Below are 19,538 nucleotides of genomic sequence, written 5' to 3'. Positions count from 1 at the left end.
GAAAGAGCCAGCGTCTATTACCAGCAGCGGGGGATCCGGGTTCTGTCTCCTCGTTCACACACACACACACACACACACACACACACAGGGAAATGGAAAAGGATCAGAAAGCCTTAGTTTGCACCTAAAGAGGAAGAAGTGCGAGAGTATTTGTTGACGGAGAGTAAATGGCTTTGCCGAGGACAGAAACATGGTTTTAGATCAAGCATGTCACATCATGATGGTTATTTGTTCCGTCTCTCTGCAGGGTGTGTGTGGAGCTTTAAAAGCAACGAGAAACTGATGGACGTCCGAAGTACTTTATTATCTGCATATGCAGCTCATTCAATCAGAGTTAAGAATTACGATAACGCCATCTCAGCAAACAAAAAAACGCTCAGAGAATATTTCGCTAACGTTCTAATTAAATTATAAAAATGTAATATGTTAAATGTTCTCTGAATGTCGGTTTTTTTCTTAAACATAAAAACTGTTAAAAATGGAACATTCCATTCTATCACTCTTCACACATTATGAGAATGGAATGTTCTCTGAACATTCTGAAACAAGTTGCAACATTTAAAAAAAAAAAACAGAATTCCAGTTCTAAAACAGTTTCATGAACATCAACATTATTAGAGACAGACAAATTTCAACAGGCATTCTATTTTTCAGAGGCGCTGGTTCTGGAAGTATTTTTTTCCAATCATTTTTCCCACAGGGATTTATGTGTTAAAAAAAAAAAATCGGACTGTGACCTTAACGGCTTTACTGAGGGAAAGAACTACAATCCCGTGATGCATTGCAAACAGCGTAATCAAATTACTTTTGTACTTTTACAGCACTTTGGTCAACTTCTGTTTTTAAATTGTGCTTTATAAATAATGGAGACACAAAACTACTCATTTACAAATGTTGATTACATATATTTCATCAGAAGTTTATTATATGCATAAATATATCTATATATACAAACATTTAAGTATTTTGAGAGTGTAGAGAGATCAACTACATCATTCGCAGTGCTTCATGGGAGTAGGCGGAGCTAACCGGATCTTTTGGTGTGTTTAACTATCTTCGAATTCTCTGATTGGTGTCAGCATCATGGGTAATGTAGTCTATTTAAATCAAGTTTTTAAGTTATCATTAAGAATCAACCCAGATGTGGGCCGGATCTGGAAATTTCCCTAAGGAGAAAATGAATGGAGTTTCATGGAAGATCGTAACCTTGAGAGACACGTAAGCTACAGTTCTGAGAACGTTCCCTGTTTGCTGAGATCATACATGTTGAGCAATAATCACATACAGGTGAAACTAAAAAAATGAGAATATCATGTAAAAGTGAATTTATTTCAGTAATTCAACTTAAAAGCTGAAACTAATATACTATATAGACTCATTACATGCAAAATGAGATATTTCAAGCCTTTATTTGTTCTAATTGTGACAATTATGGATTAAAGATATGAAAACCCCAAATTCAGTGGTGGAGGAAGTATTGAATCTCAGTACTTAAGTAAAAGTACAAATAACCAGATAAATATTTACTTCAGTAAAAGTAGAAGTAACACAATGACAACCATACTTAAGTAAAAAGTAAAAAGTACCTGATTTTAAATGTACTTTAAGTATTAAAAGTAAAAGTACTTGCATAATAATTGATTCTCTTAATGACTATTTTCTAATGATTAATAAAACATTTAATTCTAACTCATTGAACCTAATACTCCTATAATGATGATCAATAATGATGGAAAAAAATTGTTGTCACCATTTCTGAAACAAGCTTGCAATTAGGCAATAAGCCATATCCTTACTATATGTTAATAACTATGTTTGGCCGTAAACGCGATTAATTTATGGTGTAATTCTGAACCTCTTGGCTTGCCATAATCCTAACCAAACGTATATTACACACGGTGCGTTTCCTAAGCATGTAAAAACAAATTTTCGCGTATAAATTGCACGATAAACACACTGCGTGCGAGACGCATTTAGTTGATATATCTATGGCAACCGAGACAAACGTGCAACGTTTACGTTTTGGCAGGGAAAAAACTGATCAGAAAATGTAATGAAAAAGTAACAGAAGTTGTAGTGGAGTAGAACGTATAATAATTGCTGCAAAATGTAACGAAGTAAAAGTAAAAAGTATGCACTATTTATTCTACTTAAGTAAAGTAAAGATACGTGAAAAATGTACTTAAGTAAAGTAACGAAGTATTTGTACTTCGTTACATTCCACCACTGCCCAAATTCAAAATTAAAATATTGTGAAAAGGTTTTCATATCTGTAATCCATAATCATCACAATTATAACAAATAAAGGCTTGAAATATCTGACTTTGCATGTAATGAGTCTATATAATATATTAGTTTCAGCTTTTAAGATGAATTACTGAAATAAATGAACTTTTGCTCAATATTCTCATTTTTCGAGTTGTAATCATTCATCTGTCATACATCATGTGATTGGTCATCAGATACACACGGATCAGAGTTTCTTCTGGGCGAATCCCTGCAGACGGTTGTGTTCCCTCAGCCTGAAACACAGAAGAGCATCTATCAGACATGTTCACACACACACACACACACACACACACTCAGGGTTTCACTGACCTGACCGCGTTGATCTTGATGAATCCTGTGGCGTCGCAGGGATCGTACTTGCCTTGGACATCCATGCTGAAAAACACAGGAGAAACTGAGGCGTTAATCCAGAGCAATAACTGATGGAAACTACAAACATAACACATGATTCGTCAGAAATCTCGCATAATCACATTTCTGATTATGATCCATGTTACATTACATTCTTTCAGGATTCTTTGATGAATAGAAAGTTCAAAAGCATAGAATCTTTTGTAACGATTTGTATTCTATTTACTGTCACTTCTTACTTTTGAACAATAGTGTAAATGTGTGAATATGGACAGACGACTCCGATTTAAAAAAAATAAATGAATCTAAACGTGATTTTAGGCAACATTTATATAAATTTATCCTGCTATACATAAATGATTTACATTACAGAAGAGCACATGTAAAACAATCACATCTCGTGACAGCTGTTACACACACACACACACACACACACACAAACACAAATCTCAGATTGAGCGTGTTAATGAGTGCGACTCCTCGACTGACTGACATTTGAATCGGTGTATTCGCCCCAGGAACACATTGTGACATTTCTAGCGGATCAATGCCTCGTGTGTGTGAGGAAACCGCTGTGTTAATAACACCGCTTGATCGCCAGATCGTCCGCGAGACACGCTTATGATGCAAAGTCTGTGTAAAGCGTGATTACTGCATTATTACGGTGTGTGTCGGTTTTGTTGGCTAGCCAGGTGTGTTTCAGTTTAGTTACACACAAATGATTTTCAAAGACAAAATGGTCTGGCTTTTAGTAATGCTCATTTAGAATAATACATTTAGATAGTATTTACGAAATGATTACACCCTTAATCGATCACACGTGCAATTTTAGTTCATCAATTATAATTACGCAGAGTTTAAATGAAGGTAATATACGCTTTAGAATCAATAGATAAAGCTTTAAAATGACTACATTTTTTATTTATTTATCCTTTATTTAACCAGGTAAAAACCCATTGAGATTAAAAATCTCTTTTGCAAGGGAGACCTGGCCAAATTACATCACATTATTACCAGTGTTGGGTGAGTTACTCTAAAAAAGTAATTAATTACTAGTTACTAATTACCTCTTCAACAGTGTAATTAGATTACTGTACTAATTACTCTCTCTGAAAAGTATTTAATTACTTTTAATTACTAATTACTTACAAAATCCCATTTCCAGCTGAATAATACAAGAATAGACATGAATCAGTTTTAAAACTTTTTCAAATAAACACTATAAAATTGCATGAATTATCCTTAAACTGACCAAAGGTGGAGAAGGTTACATTATAAAAACATACTTTTTAGCATCAGACAATACATTTTGATGCTAAACCCACTATTGTTTTATGTCTGATCTCATGACATTTCACACTTTTTCATTCATATTTTACAATAATTCATACGAGTGCGGTCGTACGATTTAGACACCTCATATGAATCGCTGTGAGATCGGATTGATCTATACACAGTATTTACCTCAATTGCATCAGAAGTAACTGTAATTAAATTACAGATAAATGAAGAGTAATCCCTTACTTTACATTTTCAAGGGAAAAGTAATTAAATTACAGTAACTAATTAGTTAGTAATACACCCAACACTGATCATTACATACGTACAAAGACACACAAATAAAAGCCGATTATGCACAATGAAATCTCAACGAAAACATTGACGTGTGAGGGAGTCCAACTCAAAACTTCTCATTCTCAACTTAAAAACACTTAAAGGAAAATAAATGTGAGCTTTAATGTTCAAATCTCTCTAACCGTATAAAGTAACGTTTACTTGCTCTGATATACCGCAGCGAGACTGGATCTTTTAGTCGTAAATTTCTGTAAATTCTTAATATTTTAAAACTTTTATATAATAAGTGAATTGCGCTGCTTCTCTCGCGAGAAATGAATCTTAGTTTCACTCGTTCTCAGCGTGTGATTGGCTGTTGGCGACTGATGATGTCAGTTAACAGAGAGAGTTGGATTGGTTTGGTTTTGTCACTCGAAACTAATCCTGCAACCGTGAGTTTGTTGATCTAGCATCCTGGTCCCTTTGAGACTGCCTTTAGACTTAGACAAAAGATCCCAAACTAAAAACTCATAATGCGCTTCATTCACGGGACGCTCTTGTCCTGTCCCCTCCAGCTAATGGAGGTCAAGGAAACACCGTACGCTTCCACACTTAAACGCCATGAAACGGCTGAGAGGCCATTAGCATCTGGACCAGCGCTGAGATGAGCGGATCTGCCCTCAGGACACGCAGGGGTCACACAGGGGTCACACCCCAGCGATCTCAGCGTTCAGAGACGCTCCTGTGACATCATCATCGTCACACCGCTCATGTTAAACCGCTAGCACACACTCACTGCTCACATTAATAAAAGTTGCTTTGGTTTCTTTACAAAAGCAAATATTTGATTTAATTCCTGTTATCATTTTAATAATACATTCTCTGATGATCACATGACTTTATATTAGAGCCTGACCGATAAAAATATTTTTGGGTTTTAAAATCCGATATATCGGCCGGATTTTTAATTAAAAAATAATTAAATATTGTTGGATTTCACACACGTGTAAAAGAAAAGCTAACTTTTCTGCACAAGATCCGTTTGATACTTTTTCTCTATGTCTAAATGTTCACTCCTCGCAAGTATAACTTACATTTTACAATGCAGGGACTGTAACTAGAGATATGCGAGTTATAAATACAGTAATCATTACTGTAATCATGGTTTCCAAGCTCATTAACGTTAACGTTAGCGGTCTTCCACTGATGATAGTGGCGTTAGCTAGCTTTGTGGTTAGCTAGTCTATGATGAGCCATAATTTAGCAATAGATAACATCATACTGCAAATTGTAAAACATACATTTTCAATATAACATGCCAAGGAGAGATGATTGAAGCGTGTTTCGTCCATTTTTATTTTATTTTTTAAATATTCATTTTTCAGCCATTATAACTGCCGATACCGATATTATGGAAAATGCCTAATATCGTCCGATATATCGGCCTGGCTCTACTTTATATATATATTATATACTTTAGTTGTAAAAGTCTCTCAGTCCATATTACATTCACACTGGTGTTTTAGGAGCCCTGTCAGGCTGAATTACAAAAATAATAACATTGATAACTATAATTATTATTCTTATATAATGTATCAAATACATATTTCATTTTATATAATAATAAAAAAGATAAAATTAACTTAAAAAATTAAGACAGGACTATATCAGTTGTACATTACAAATAAATAAATAAATAAATAAATTAGGGCTGTGCAAAAATTAATTGCGATTAATCGCATCCAAAATAAAAGTCAGTGTTTACATAATATATTTGTGTGTGCTGTATAAAATTATTTTGTATATATAAATACAAACACATGCATGTATACTGTATATTTAAGAAAATGTGTTATTCATATAATAAATATTTATATTTATATAATATAGATTATGTATTTATATATATATATATATATATATATATAATTATATACAGCACACACAAATATAATATGTAAACACAGACTTTTATTTTGGATGCGATTAATCGCAATTAATTTTTGCACAGCCCTAAAATAAAAATATCAAATTTGTTTTCTGTGAACATTTCTTGTGAACTGAGACGCTGAAAACAGTGTATATAGTAAATTTAACAATTTCAGAGTGAATATATTTAATGATATATTTTAATCACAGCCTTTGTTTTGATATAGTCAAAACCGTAAAACTTCAAATAAAAAGCTCGGGCTTTTATTTACCCAAACCTGCAGCCACACCAGGCGTGTAAAAGAGACAGGCGTCTAATTGGGACTATTATTTGAAGTTCCTATCGGTCAGTCACTACAACGCAGGTCATGACTGACCAATAGGAATCTACTTCGAGTGAAACTAAAACAAGTCCGTCTCGCTGGCTCATTCGGACCATCAGGCTTCGGCTACGTGAAGTTGTGTTTAAACAGGGTGATGTCGTGTGTTTACCTGACCAGCTCCTCGTTGTACAGTGATTTGGGCGACTCTCGACCGAGGATGTAAACCTGTCCTTTAAACACCGACAGCTGAACACGACCCTCCACGTTCTCCTGAGATTTATCCACACAGTGACGGACAAACTCACACTCCGGACTGTACCAGAACCCTGAGCACACACACAACCACAACACTGCATTAATACACAACACAACACAACACATCTCGAGGACTCTCACAATGTCAGATTATAGATTTCTTTATTGTCATTGTAACAAAATGAGCAGATTTCTAAAGGCTTGAACAGAACGTGATCATTTAAATCCAAATATATAAACCAAAAATCAAGACAAAAACTGCTGTGTTCATTTAAGAATTGGATGCATAAATAAATAATCCAAGTAAATAAGTGACATAGTGACAAAGCAGCTAATGATTTTATTTACAGAAACTAGGAGTGGCAAAATATTAAAATAAGAATAAACAACTTCAATTTCTAAAGTGAACGTTCTTCAATGTTCACTCTGAATTTACATTTGCATAGATTTTTCTAGTTGTCTGAGGTTGTTTTGTTACAATATATCAATAGTGAAAAATTCTGTAGTTTCGTACGTTTCAATGGTTCACAATATTGATGACTTATGAACTTGCATGGCTTTTCTAGTAGTTTGTGATAGTTTTGATTTTTATTATTAATAATATTATGTACTCAATATATATTTTATATTAAGCTTAACATAACTAGAAAAAAAGCTATATTCATTATATATAAATTTTTAGTACAGTTCCAGGTCTAGAAAACTCCCTCATATATCGAAGGTTTCCAAGATCATGTAAATCTTGGATCTTCAATAAAATGGTGGCTGTTGAGCTACTGAATCAAAGAACTGAACCACTTTACTGAATCACTGTACTGAATCACTGTTCTGAACCATTGTAACAAATTACTGTACAGTATCACTGCTCTGAATCACTGTACTGAATCACTGTACTGAATCACTGTACTGAATCACTGTCCTGAACCATTGTAACAAATTACTGTGTATCACTGCTCTGAATCACTGTACTGAATCACTGTAACAAATCACTGTACTGAATCACTGTTCTGAACCATTGTAACAAATTACTGTACAGCATCACTGCTCTGAATCACTGTACTGAATCACTGTAACAAATCACTATACTGAATCACTGCTCTGAATCACTGTACTGAATCACTGTACTTAACCACTGCACTGTATCACTGAACTGAATCACTGTGCTGAATCATTGTAACAAATCACTGTACCGTATCACTGAATCACTGCTCTGAATCACTGCTCTGAATCACTGCTCTGAATCACTGTACCGCATCACTGTTCTGAATCACTGCACTGTATCACTGCACAGAATTACTGTACTGAATCACTGCACTAAATTACTGTACTGAATCACTGCACTGAATCACTGTACTAAATTACTGTACTGAATCACTGCACAAAATTATTGTACTGAATCACTGCACTGTATTACTGTACTGAATCACTGCACAGAATTACTGTACTGAATCACTGTACTGAATCACTGTACCATATCACTGCACTGAATCACTGTACTAAATCACTGCACTGAATCACTGTACTGAATCACTGCACTAAATCACTGTACTGAATCACTGTACTAAATCACTGCACTGCATCACTGCACTGAATCACTGCACTAAATTACTGCACTGAATCACTGTACTGAATCACTGTACCGTATCACTGCACTGAATCACTGTACTGAATCACTGTACTGAATCACTGCACTAAATCACTGCACTGAATCACTGTACTGAATCACTGTACCGTATCACTGCACTGAATCACTGTACTGAATCACTGTACTGAATCACTGCACTAAATCACTGCACTGAATCACTGTACTGAATCACTGCACTAAATCACTGCACTGAATTACTGTACTGAATCACTGTACCGTATCACTGCACTGAATCACTGTACTGAATCACTGCACTGAATCACTGCACTGAATCACTGCACTGAATCACTGCACTAAATTACTGTACTGAATCACTGTACCGTATCACTGTACTGAATCACTGCACTGAATCACTGCACTAAATCACTGCACTGAATTACTGTACTGAATCACTGTACCGTATCACTGCACTGAATCACTGTACTGAATCACTGCACTGAATCACTGCACTGAATCACTGCACTAAATTACTGTACTGAATCACTGTACCGTATCACTGTACTGAATCACTGCACTGAATCACTGCACTGAATCACTGACAACAAATATTGGTGTAGAAACAGTTTTCCCTCAGAAATCGAAAGTGGATTTTTACAATTGATTACAAAGAAACTGCAAATAACACAAAAGACTGAAATTTTGTAATATTGTAAAAATATTGTAAAATATGTAATATTTTGAAATATTTTCTTGTAAAATGTACTCTTATAAAATCAGTTTTATTCACAGTACACCTTTGAAAAATTATTTTTACAGTCTTTAGTCTTTCACTTTATTTAAAACAACAACAAAAAAAATCAGCCGCATTTGTTTGACAGGACAGTAATACAGCAAATTAAATTCAAGGTTCAAACGAAAACTATTTTGATCTGATGATCTGATTCTTCATGAAGCTTCACGATCATTGCATGATTACACTTGCTCTTTTTCAACTTCAGCAGTGTAAAAGATTAATAGTGTGTGTTTTTAGGAGACGTTGTTTACGGACATCATTTGGCTGCAAAAAAAAAAAATCATTTTCCTGCTCAGTGTTTTTGAGAACGAACATGGTGTGTGTGTGTGTGTGTGTGTGTGTCAGCAAGGCTGCGATATGTTCAGCAGCGCACAGGTGTGTGAAGCAGCCGTCTCTCTGTGGGACGTGGACTGGCTCTCAGTGTAAGATTGTAATGAGTTTAATCTGTGGTGAGTGTCCCGCTGCTCACACACACCTCTGAGGGACGGCCCTCGACGGCCCTCGCGATCACATGCAGATTTAATAGCAGAGCCTCAGTAATCAGCCTCTAATGGGGCAAATCCTATTATGACAGAGGAGGAGCCGAGAGAGAGAGACTGCTGCTCACACACACAGATTAAGACACCTGAGACACACACACACAGACAGAGAAAGAGAGACACAGAGAGTATACTGTATCTGTGTGTGTGTGTGTGTGTGTGTGTGTGTGTTTGAATATGAACTTAAATGTATAATAAATATATGATTTAAAATAAAACAATTTTAAATTAAATTATTAATATCATAAAATATTTAATTATTATGTATTTAATGGTATATAAGAATTAAATAATTAAAATAGATAGGTTATAATTAGTATAAAATTATATAAATTATATAATATATTATATATTATTTTATAAAAGTATATAAAAAAAATTAAAATAAAGTATAAAAAAATATAGATGGATGGATGGAGACGATATAGACGAGCCGATCTAGACCCGTACCGTTATAGACGAGCCGATCTAGACCCGTACCGTTATAGACGAGCCGATCTAGACCCGTACCGTTATAGACGAGCCGATCTAGACCCGTACCGTTATAGACGAGCCGATCTAGACCCGTACCGTTATAGACGAGCCGATCTAGACCTGTACCGTTATAGACGAGCCGATCTAGACCCGTACCGTTATAGAAGAGCCGATCTAGACCCGTACCGTTACAGACGAGCCGATCTAGACCCGTACCGTTACAGACGAGCCGATCTAGACCCGTACCGTTATAGACGAGCCGATCTAGACCCGTACCGTTATAGACGAGCCGATCTAGACCCGTACCGTTACAGACGAGCCGATCTAGACCCGTACCGTTACAGACGAGCCGATCTAGACCCGTACCGTTACAGACGAGCCGATCTAGACCCGTACCGTTATAGACGAGCCGATCTAGACCCGTACCGTTATAGACGAGCCGATCTAGACCTGTACCGTTATAGACGAGCCGATCTAGACCCGTACCGTTATAGACGAGCCGATCTAGACCTGTACCGTTATAGACGAGCCGATCTAGACCTGTACCGTTATAGACGAGCCGATCTAGACCCGTACCGTTATAGACGAGCCGATCTAGACCCGTACCGTTATAGACGAGCCGATCTAGACCCGTACCGTTATAGACGAGCCGATCTAGACCCGTACCGTTATAGACGAGCCGATCTAGACCCGTACCGTTATAGAAGAGCCGATCTAGACCCGTACCGTTATAGACGAGCCGATCTAGACCCGTACCGTTATAGACGAGCCGATCTAGACCCGTACCGTTATAGACGAGCCGATCTAGACCCGTACCGTTATAGAAGAGCCGATCTAGACCCGTACCGTTATAGACGAGCCGATCTAGACCCGTACCGTTATAGACGAGCCGATCTAGACCCGTACCGTTATAGAAGAGCCGATCTAGACCCGTACCGTTATAGACGAGCCGATCTAGACCCGTACCGTTATAGACGAGCCGATCTAGACCCGTACCGTTATAGAAGAGCCGATCTATACCCGTACCGTTATAGACGAGCCGATCTAGACCCGTACCGTTACAGACGAGCCGATCTAGACCCGTACCGTTATAGACGAGCCGATCTAGACCCGTACCGTTATAGACGAGCCGATCTAGACCTGTACCGTTATAGACGAGCCGATCTAGACCCGTACCGTTATAGACGAGCCGATCTAGACCCGTACCGTTATAGACGAGCCGATCTAGACCCGTACCGTTATAGACGAGCCGATCTAGACCCGTACCGTTATAGACGAGCCGATCTAGACCCGTACCGTTATAGACGAGCCGATCTAGACCCGTACCGTTATAGAAGAGCCGATCTAGACCCGTACCGTTATAGACGAGCCGATCTAGACCCGTACCGTTATAGACGAGCCGATCTAGACCCGTACCGTTATAGACGAGCCGATCTAGACCCGTACCGTTATAGAAGAGCCGATCTAGACCCGTACCGTTATAGACGAGCCGATCTAGACCCGTACCGTTATAGACGAGCCGATCTAGACCCGTACCGTTATAGAAGAGCCGATCTAGACCCGTACCGTTATAGACGAGCCGATCTAGACCCGTACCGTTATAGACGAGCCGATCTAGACCCGTACCGTTATAGAAGAGCCGATCTATACCCGTACCGTTATAGACGAGCCGATCTAGACCCGTACCGTTACAGACGAGCCGATCTAGACCCGTACCGTTATAGACGAGCCGATCTAGACCCGTACCGTTATAGAAGAGCCGATCTAGACCCGTACCGTTATAGAAGAGCCGATCTAGACCTGTACCGTTATAGACGAGCCGATCTAGACCCGTACCGTTACAGACGAGCCGATCTAGACCCGTACCGTTACAGACGAGCCGATCTAGACCCGTACCGTTATAGACGAGCCGATCTAGACCCGTACCGTTATAGAAGAGCCGATCTAGACCCGTACCGTTATAGACGAGCCGATCTAGACCCGTACCGTTACAGACGAGCCGATCTAGACCCGTACCGTTATAGACGAGCCGATCTAGACCCGTACCGTTATAGAAGAGCCGATCTAGACCCGTACCGTTATAGACGAGCCGATCTAGACCCGTACCGTTACAGACGAGCCGATCTAGACCCGTACCGTTACAGACGAGCCGATCTAGACCCGTACCGTTATAGAAGAGCCGATCTAGACCCGTACCGTTATAGACGAGCCGATCTAGACCCGTACCGTTACAGACGAGCCGATCTAGACCCGTACCGTTATAGACGAGCCGATCTAGACCCGTACCGTTATAGACGAGCCGATCTAGACCCGTACCGTTACAGACGAGCCGATCTAGACCCGTACCGTTACAGACGAGCCGATCTAGACCCGAACCGTTACAGACGAGCCGATCTAGACCCGAACCGTTATAGAAGAGCCGATCTAGACCCGTACCGTTATAGACGAGCCGATCTAGACCCGTACCGTTATAGACGAGCCGATCTAGAGCCGATCTAGACCCGTACCGTTATAGAAGAGCCGATCTAGACCCGTACCGTTATAGACGAGCCGATCTAGACCCGTACCGTTACAGACGAGCCGATCTAGACCCGTACCGTTATAGACGAGCCGATCTAGACCCGTACCGTTATAGACGAGCCGATCTAGACCCGAACCGTTATAGACGAGCCGATCTAGACCCGTACCGTTATAGACGAGCCGATCTAGACCCGTACCGTTATAGACGAGCCGATCTAGACCCGTACCATTATAGACGAGCCGATCTAGACCCGTACCGTTACAGACGAGCCGATCTAGACCCGTACCGTTATAGACGAGCCGATCTAGACCCGTACCGTTATAGAAGAGCCGATCTAGACCCGTACCGTTATAGACGAGCCGATCTAGACCCGTACCGTTACAGACGAGCCGATCTAGACCCATACCGTTATAGACGAGCCGATCTAGACCCGTACCGTTATAGACGAGCCGATCTAGACCCGAACCGTTATAGAAGAGCCGATCTAGACCCGTACCGTTATAGACGAGCCGATCTAGACCCGTACCGTTATAGACGAGCCGATCTAGACCCGTACCGTTATAGACGAGCTGATCTAGACCCGTACCGTTATAGACGAGCCGATCTAGACCCGTACCGTTATAGACGAGCCGATCTAGACCCGTACCGTTATAGACGAGCCGATCTAGACCCGTACCGTTATAGACGAGCCGATCTAGACCCGTACCGTTATAGACGAGCCGATCTAGACCCGTACCGTTATAGACGAGCCGATATAGACCCGTACCGTTATAGAAGAGCCGATCTAGACCCGTACCGTTATAGAAGAGCCGATCTAGACCCGTACCGTTATAGACGAGCCGATCTAGACCCGTACCGTTATAGAAGAGCCGATCTAGACCCGCACCGTTATAGACGAGGCGATCTAGACCCGTACCGTTATAGAAGAGCCGATCTAGACCCGTACCGTTATAGAAGAGCCGATTTAGACCCGTACCGTTATAGACGAGCTGATCTAGACCCGTACCGTTATAGAAGAGCCGATCTAGACCCGTACCGTTATAGACGAGCCGATCAAGAACCGTACCGTTATAGACGAGCCGATCTAGACCCGTACCGTTATAGACGAGCCGATCTAGAACCGTACCGTTATAGAAGAGCCGATCTAGACCCGTACCGTTATAGACGAGCCGATCTAGACCCGTACCGTTATAGAAGAGCCGATCTAGACCCGTACCGTTATAGACGAGCTGATCTAGAACCGTACCGTTATAGAAGAGCCGATCTAGACCCGTACCATTATAGATGAGCCGATCTAGACCCGTACCGTTATAGACGAGCCGATCTAGACCCGTACCGTTATAGAAGAGCCGATCTAGACCCGTACCGTTATAGACGAGCCGATCTAGAACCGTACCGTTATAGACGAGCCGATCTAGACCCGTACCGTTATAGACGAGCCGATCTAGAACCGTACCGTTATAGAAGAGCCGATCTAGACCCGTACCGTTATAGACGAGCCGATCTAGACCCGTACCGTTACAGACGAGCCGATCTAGACCCGTACCGTTATAGAAGAGCCGATCTAGACCCGTACCGTTATAGAAGAGCCGATCTAGACCCGTACCGTTATGGACGAGCCGATCTAGACCTGTACCGTTATGGACGAGCCGATCTAGACCCGTACCGTTATAGAAGAGCCGATCTAGACCCGTACCGTTATAGAAGAGCCGATCTAGACCCGTACCCTTATAGACGAGCCGATCTAGACCCGTACCGTTATAGAAGAGCCGATCTAGACCCGTACCGTTATAGACGAGCCGATCTAGACCCGTACCGTTATAGAAGAGCCGATCTAGACCCGTACCGTTATAGACGAGCCGATCTAGACCCGTACCGTTATAGACGAGCCGATCTAGACCCGTACCGTTATAGAAGAGCCGATCTAGACCCGTACCGTTATAGAAGAGCTGATCTAGACCCGTACCGTTATAGATGAGCCGATCTAGACCCGTACCGTTATAGAAGAGCTGATCTAGACCCGTACCGTTATAGATGAGCTCTGCGAACTTGATGCCGAGGTTCTGCTTGATCTTGCGCACCTCGCGGTCCATGGTGAAGGTCTCGATGTCCAGATGAGCCTGGAGCAGAATCGTTCCTCCGGGGGTCTCGTAGATTCCTGACGGGAACAACAGCAGGGACACATCAAGACCTTGTTTCCTCTCCAATTATATTATACAGTCAAACCAAAAATTATTCGGACACCAGATATCATTTTTGATATCCGTTCACTAGTGTGATCAGGACACTATAGTAATATATCATTTGTGTAAGTGAGGAGAGCAACATAAAGAAAACTGTGACATATTACACCCAAAAATGCTTCATACTCTGAATAAAAAACATTTGTGACCAAAAATGACACTTTGAGCTGATGATGTTCTGCTGAAGTGTGTTTTCTGTAATCGCTAATGCTCTTTATACACACACACTGAACAACATGAAGCATTGCTTGGTCACTGGTTGAGCTAAACTGGTATTATCTAATTGTGGAGTTCAATTTAACAGATATTCAACATAATTCATGTGTGAGAGTCCAACAGAAGGACGGAAAAAACCCGTCACATGTCCACTGATTATGGTCATATTTCGTTAGCATTTTCTAAACTAAAGCCAATAAACTGTGATAATGTGAGAAATGCTGAAGTGTCTGAATATATTTTGGTTTGTCTGTTTACTTTATTGTCAGATAGCGAGACAGGACTGACGCAGGCTGGACTCTCTGTGGTTATTTTTTGGGGAAAATCCCAGTAAACTTCGATGAGTTGGAGGAAGTGTGTGTGACAGCAGGAGGGAGTGTGTGTGACGGGCGCTCTGACAGCAGGAGGAATGATAATAGATCAGGGAAACGCAACAATCGTCCTCTGTCAGGTTCACCTCTACCCTGTAATCCCCCCGTCAGTGTGTGACACACAGAAATGAAGCTTTCACTCAGACGTCTGAAGGGTCACACACCATCATGATGAACGGACACACACACACACAATCATGATGAACAGACACACACACACACCATCATGATGAATGGACACACACACACACACACACACACACACACACACACAATCATGATGAACGGACACACGAGATCCCGTATGGTCTCTCTCACACACACACACACGCGCAATCCTTCGGAAATCACTAATATGATTTTCTTCTCAATAAACATTTATGATTATTATGGGTGTTGAAAACAGTTGTGTCCAATTTTTTTTTCAGGAATCTTTGATGAATAGAAAGTTCCATTTCATTTATTTAAAATATAGAATCTTTTGTATTAATTAATCTTTTGTATTAATGTCTCTACTGTCACTTTTGATCAATTTAATGTGTCCTTGCTGAATATAAGTATTGATTTATTTTTTTCTTTCCCCTTTTAAACTTTTTATTCATCAAAAAATCCTCAACAATATTTTCAACATTGATAATTATCATAATAGTTTCTTGATCATCCAACACAGTCTCATGAAGATGCGTATCTATACCACGAGTGTCATTTCTCGTGGCATTTATACGCCAAAAGTGTTTTTTTCGTGTATATGGTACGCACTAAAAAAAGGTTTAGGGGGGAGGGGGGTGGGGAGTTCGTGCGTATTATACGCAAAAAAGTGCGTATCATATGTACGCGAAAATCGCGTGCCAAATACACGCAAAAACTGTTTTTGGCGTATAAATGCCACGAGAAATGACATTCGTGCCATAGACACGAACTTTCATGAGATCGGGCTGGATCATCAGATCCTCATATTAGAGTGATTTCTGAAGGATCATGTGACACTGAAGACTGGAGTAATGATGATGAAAATTAATGATGAATAGATTACACTTTACTCTATATTCAGATAGAAAACAGATATTTTAAATTATCATAATATTTGACAATATTAATGGTTATACTAATTAAAAGCAGCCTTGGTGAGCAGAACAGACTTCTTATAAAAACAGTCAAAACTTTTGAATGGCATGTGTGCATATATGTATATTTAATCATATACAGGTGAAACTCATTTATTTCAGTAATTCAACTTAAAAGTTGAAACTATTATATTATATACACTCATTACATGCAAAGTGAGATATTTCAAGCCTTTATTTGTTATAATTTTGATGATTATGGATTACAGATGCACTGTAAAAAAATATTGATGGTTAAACTTAAAAAAGTAAGTAACCTGGTTGCCTTAAAATTTTAAGTTGATTGAACTGGAAAAAGTGAGTTAATACAATGAAGGAGATTAATTTAACCATCAGAAACTCAAAATTATATGTTATCTGAACTAAATAAATTATTTAAGTTGATTTGACAACAGAAAAAATGTTATGATTACTACACTGTAAAAAAAAATATTGTTGGTTTAACTTAAAAAAGTAAGTAACCTGGGTTGCCTTAAAATTTTAAGTTCATTGAACTGGAAAAAGTGAGTTAATACAATGAAGTAGATTAATTTAACAATCAGAAACTCAAAATAATAAGTTATCTCAACTAAATAAATTATTATAAAGTTGATTTGACAAAAGAAAATATGTTGTGATAACAAATCTTGAAAATATTTTTTACAGTGATATCTGTAATACATAATCATTAAAATTCTAACAAATAAAGGCTTGAAATATCTCACTTTGCATGTAATGAGTCTATATAATATATTAGTTTCAGCTTTTAAGTTGAATTACTGAAACAAATGAACTTTTGCCCCATATTCTCATTTTTCCAGTTTCACAAGTTTATATAAGTTTGTCCAGCGTAACACAGAAGTAATGAAGTGACTGAGATGAAGGATTTCTTAGTTAAAGCTGCAGTTATCTTCATTAACTTCTCAGAGTCTTATGTGTAAAACAATCTGCGTCCCCTCGAGGCTCTCGATCGCCCCTCAGCCCGACCCGCTCCAGTCCAGCGCAGAGCAACCCGAGCCGAGATCCGGGACTAAAGCTGCTGATAACAGTCTCAGGTATTAAGATCCCCAGAGATGAAGCCAGATTTACATTCATCGCATACACAGTTCAGATGTGTGTGTGTGTGTGTGTGTGTGAGGTTAAACGTCTTCAGGTAAAACACGGGTCGGATTATCATTCCTCACTCCTGCCCGGACAGAATGAGCGTGCCGTTAATACCGCTTTAACACTTCAAAAGACACACACACACAGCCTGAGGTGCCACACACTCAGTGTTAAACTCTTAAACGCTGAAATGTAATATTAGATGAAATAACTAAACTAAACCAAAATTAGAGACTGGGAAACGAACTGAGACCAGTTTAAGTTTAACTGGAAACTAATAAAAAATTAAAATGAAAAAGTGACTAATAAAATCTATATTAACGTATAAATAATATTGAAATAACTCATTAACTTAAATGATTTTTACCATTTTACTTCATGGTGTTACATGCATTTTCCAAAAACATGACATACAATTTATAAATTGGAAAAATATCCTGACTTTATTATATATTCTCATATTTTCAAGACTGTTTAAAACTACAAAGTTCAGATTTTCTAAATAAGTTTTTGAACAGTAAAAAACTTCTGCATTTATTTGATCAAAAACACTTTTTAAATATTACTCCAGTGTAAATCATCTGTTTTCTATGTGAATATAATTTATTTATCATTACTCCAGTCTTCAGTGTCACATGATCCTTCACAAATCACTCTAATATGAGGATCAAGAAACAGTTAGGATTATTATAAATGTCATTTTTGTGGGAACTAATTGTTCAGATGAACAAACGTGTCTTTACCGTCACTTCTGAGTAATTTAATGCGTCCTTGATGAATAAAAGCGTCGTGTTTTTAATCTTCGTGGAGTCTGAAATCTGAAATAAAGCTTCTGAAAGGAGTTGTTGTTGAGGAAGAAACAGAAAGGGTTGAGCTTTGCTTTGACAGAGACCGTCTTCATCCTCCTGGACTGTGTGTGTCACATAAACACAGCCTGTCACGGGCTTTATTGAACATCATAAACACACACTTCCACAGATCTTCTGTGAACCGGCGGGGAAAACAAGACGTTACGTATTTTTCAATTCCCACCTGTCACTCCGCCGTGAATCCCGAGTCAATTAGTCAGTCGGAGGAACAGACGGTCACAAACAGGGTCTCGAGCGCACAGGACACACACTGTGTGTGTGTGTGTGTCTTCCAGAACAAAGACCCAAGCTTCAGTGACATGCATTACTTACTTATATCTATATATGTATACAGGTGAAACTGGAAAAATGAGAATATGGTGCAAAAGTTCATTTATTTCAGTAATTCAACTTAAAAGCTGAAACTAATATATTATATAGACTCATTACATGCAAAGTGAGATATTTCAAGCCTTTATTTGTTATAATGTTGATGATTATGGATTACAGATATGAAAACCTTTTCACAATATGCTAATTTTGACTTAGCCATAATCATCAAAATTATAACAAACATCAAATGTGAGGGAATTTATACACAACGATGATCAGAAATTAAAAGTGAAGCGTGTCATTTCTGCTGTGCATTTCATGATGCAATATATTCAGTGTTATGTTAGTATAGGAAAAAGTATTTATTAATATATAATTTATTATAAATATTATTTATATTCTAAACAAAAATTATATATATATATATATATACTAAATATATAAATTTAAATATTTATAATATTTATATTTAAATATTTTTTTATTTATTTTGTTAATAATAATAATAGATTAATTAATAATAAATTAAATGATTAAATAAAATTAATGAATTATTTAATATTCCTATATTATTATAATATAATAGGATTTTGTTTTTCATAGTGTTGCCATAAAATTTTTATTAAAGACAAAATTTGTCATAAAATCATCATAATTCGTGTTCACAAGCAACATCAGAGACGTGGGTTTGATTCGCAGGGAATGAC

At 38.6% G+C, this 19,538-nt stretch overlaps 1 protein-coding gene across 1 annotated transcript in view; it reads right to left on the bottom strand.

Moving 5' to 3' along the window:
• Positions 1-283: 283 nt before the first annotated feature.
• The window catches only part of ass1 (argininosuccinate synthase 1), a 45,818-nt gene continuing 26,563 nt past the window's right edge, over positions 284-19,538 (bottom strand). Inside the window, exons 12-15 of the mRNA XM_089130660.1 lie at positions 14,640-14,771; positions 6,616-6,772; positions 2,599-2,664; positions 284-2,522 (exon numbers count right to left, since the gene is read on the bottom strand). Coding sequence (XP_088986786.1) covers positions 2,474-2,522; positions 2,599-2,664; positions 6,616-6,772; positions 14,640-14,771 — 404 coding nt within the window. The 3' untranslated portion in view covers positions 284-2,473. The remainder of the gene's footprint in view (positions 2,523-2,598; positions 2,665-6,615; positions 6,773-14,639; positions 14,772-19,538) is intronic.

Source organism: Pimephales promelas, chromosome 4, assembly GCF_988280905.1.
Source record: "Pimephales promelas chromosome 4, fPimPro1.hap1.1, whole genome shotgun sequence".
In the NCBI taxonomy this organism is placed as follows: domain Eukaryota; kingdom Metazoa; phylum Chordata; class Actinopteri; order Cypriniformes; family Leuciscidae; genus Pimephales; species Pimephales promelas.
Note: the sequence above shows the minus strand (reverse complement) of the source record. Positions and strands in the feature narration are given on the sequence as shown.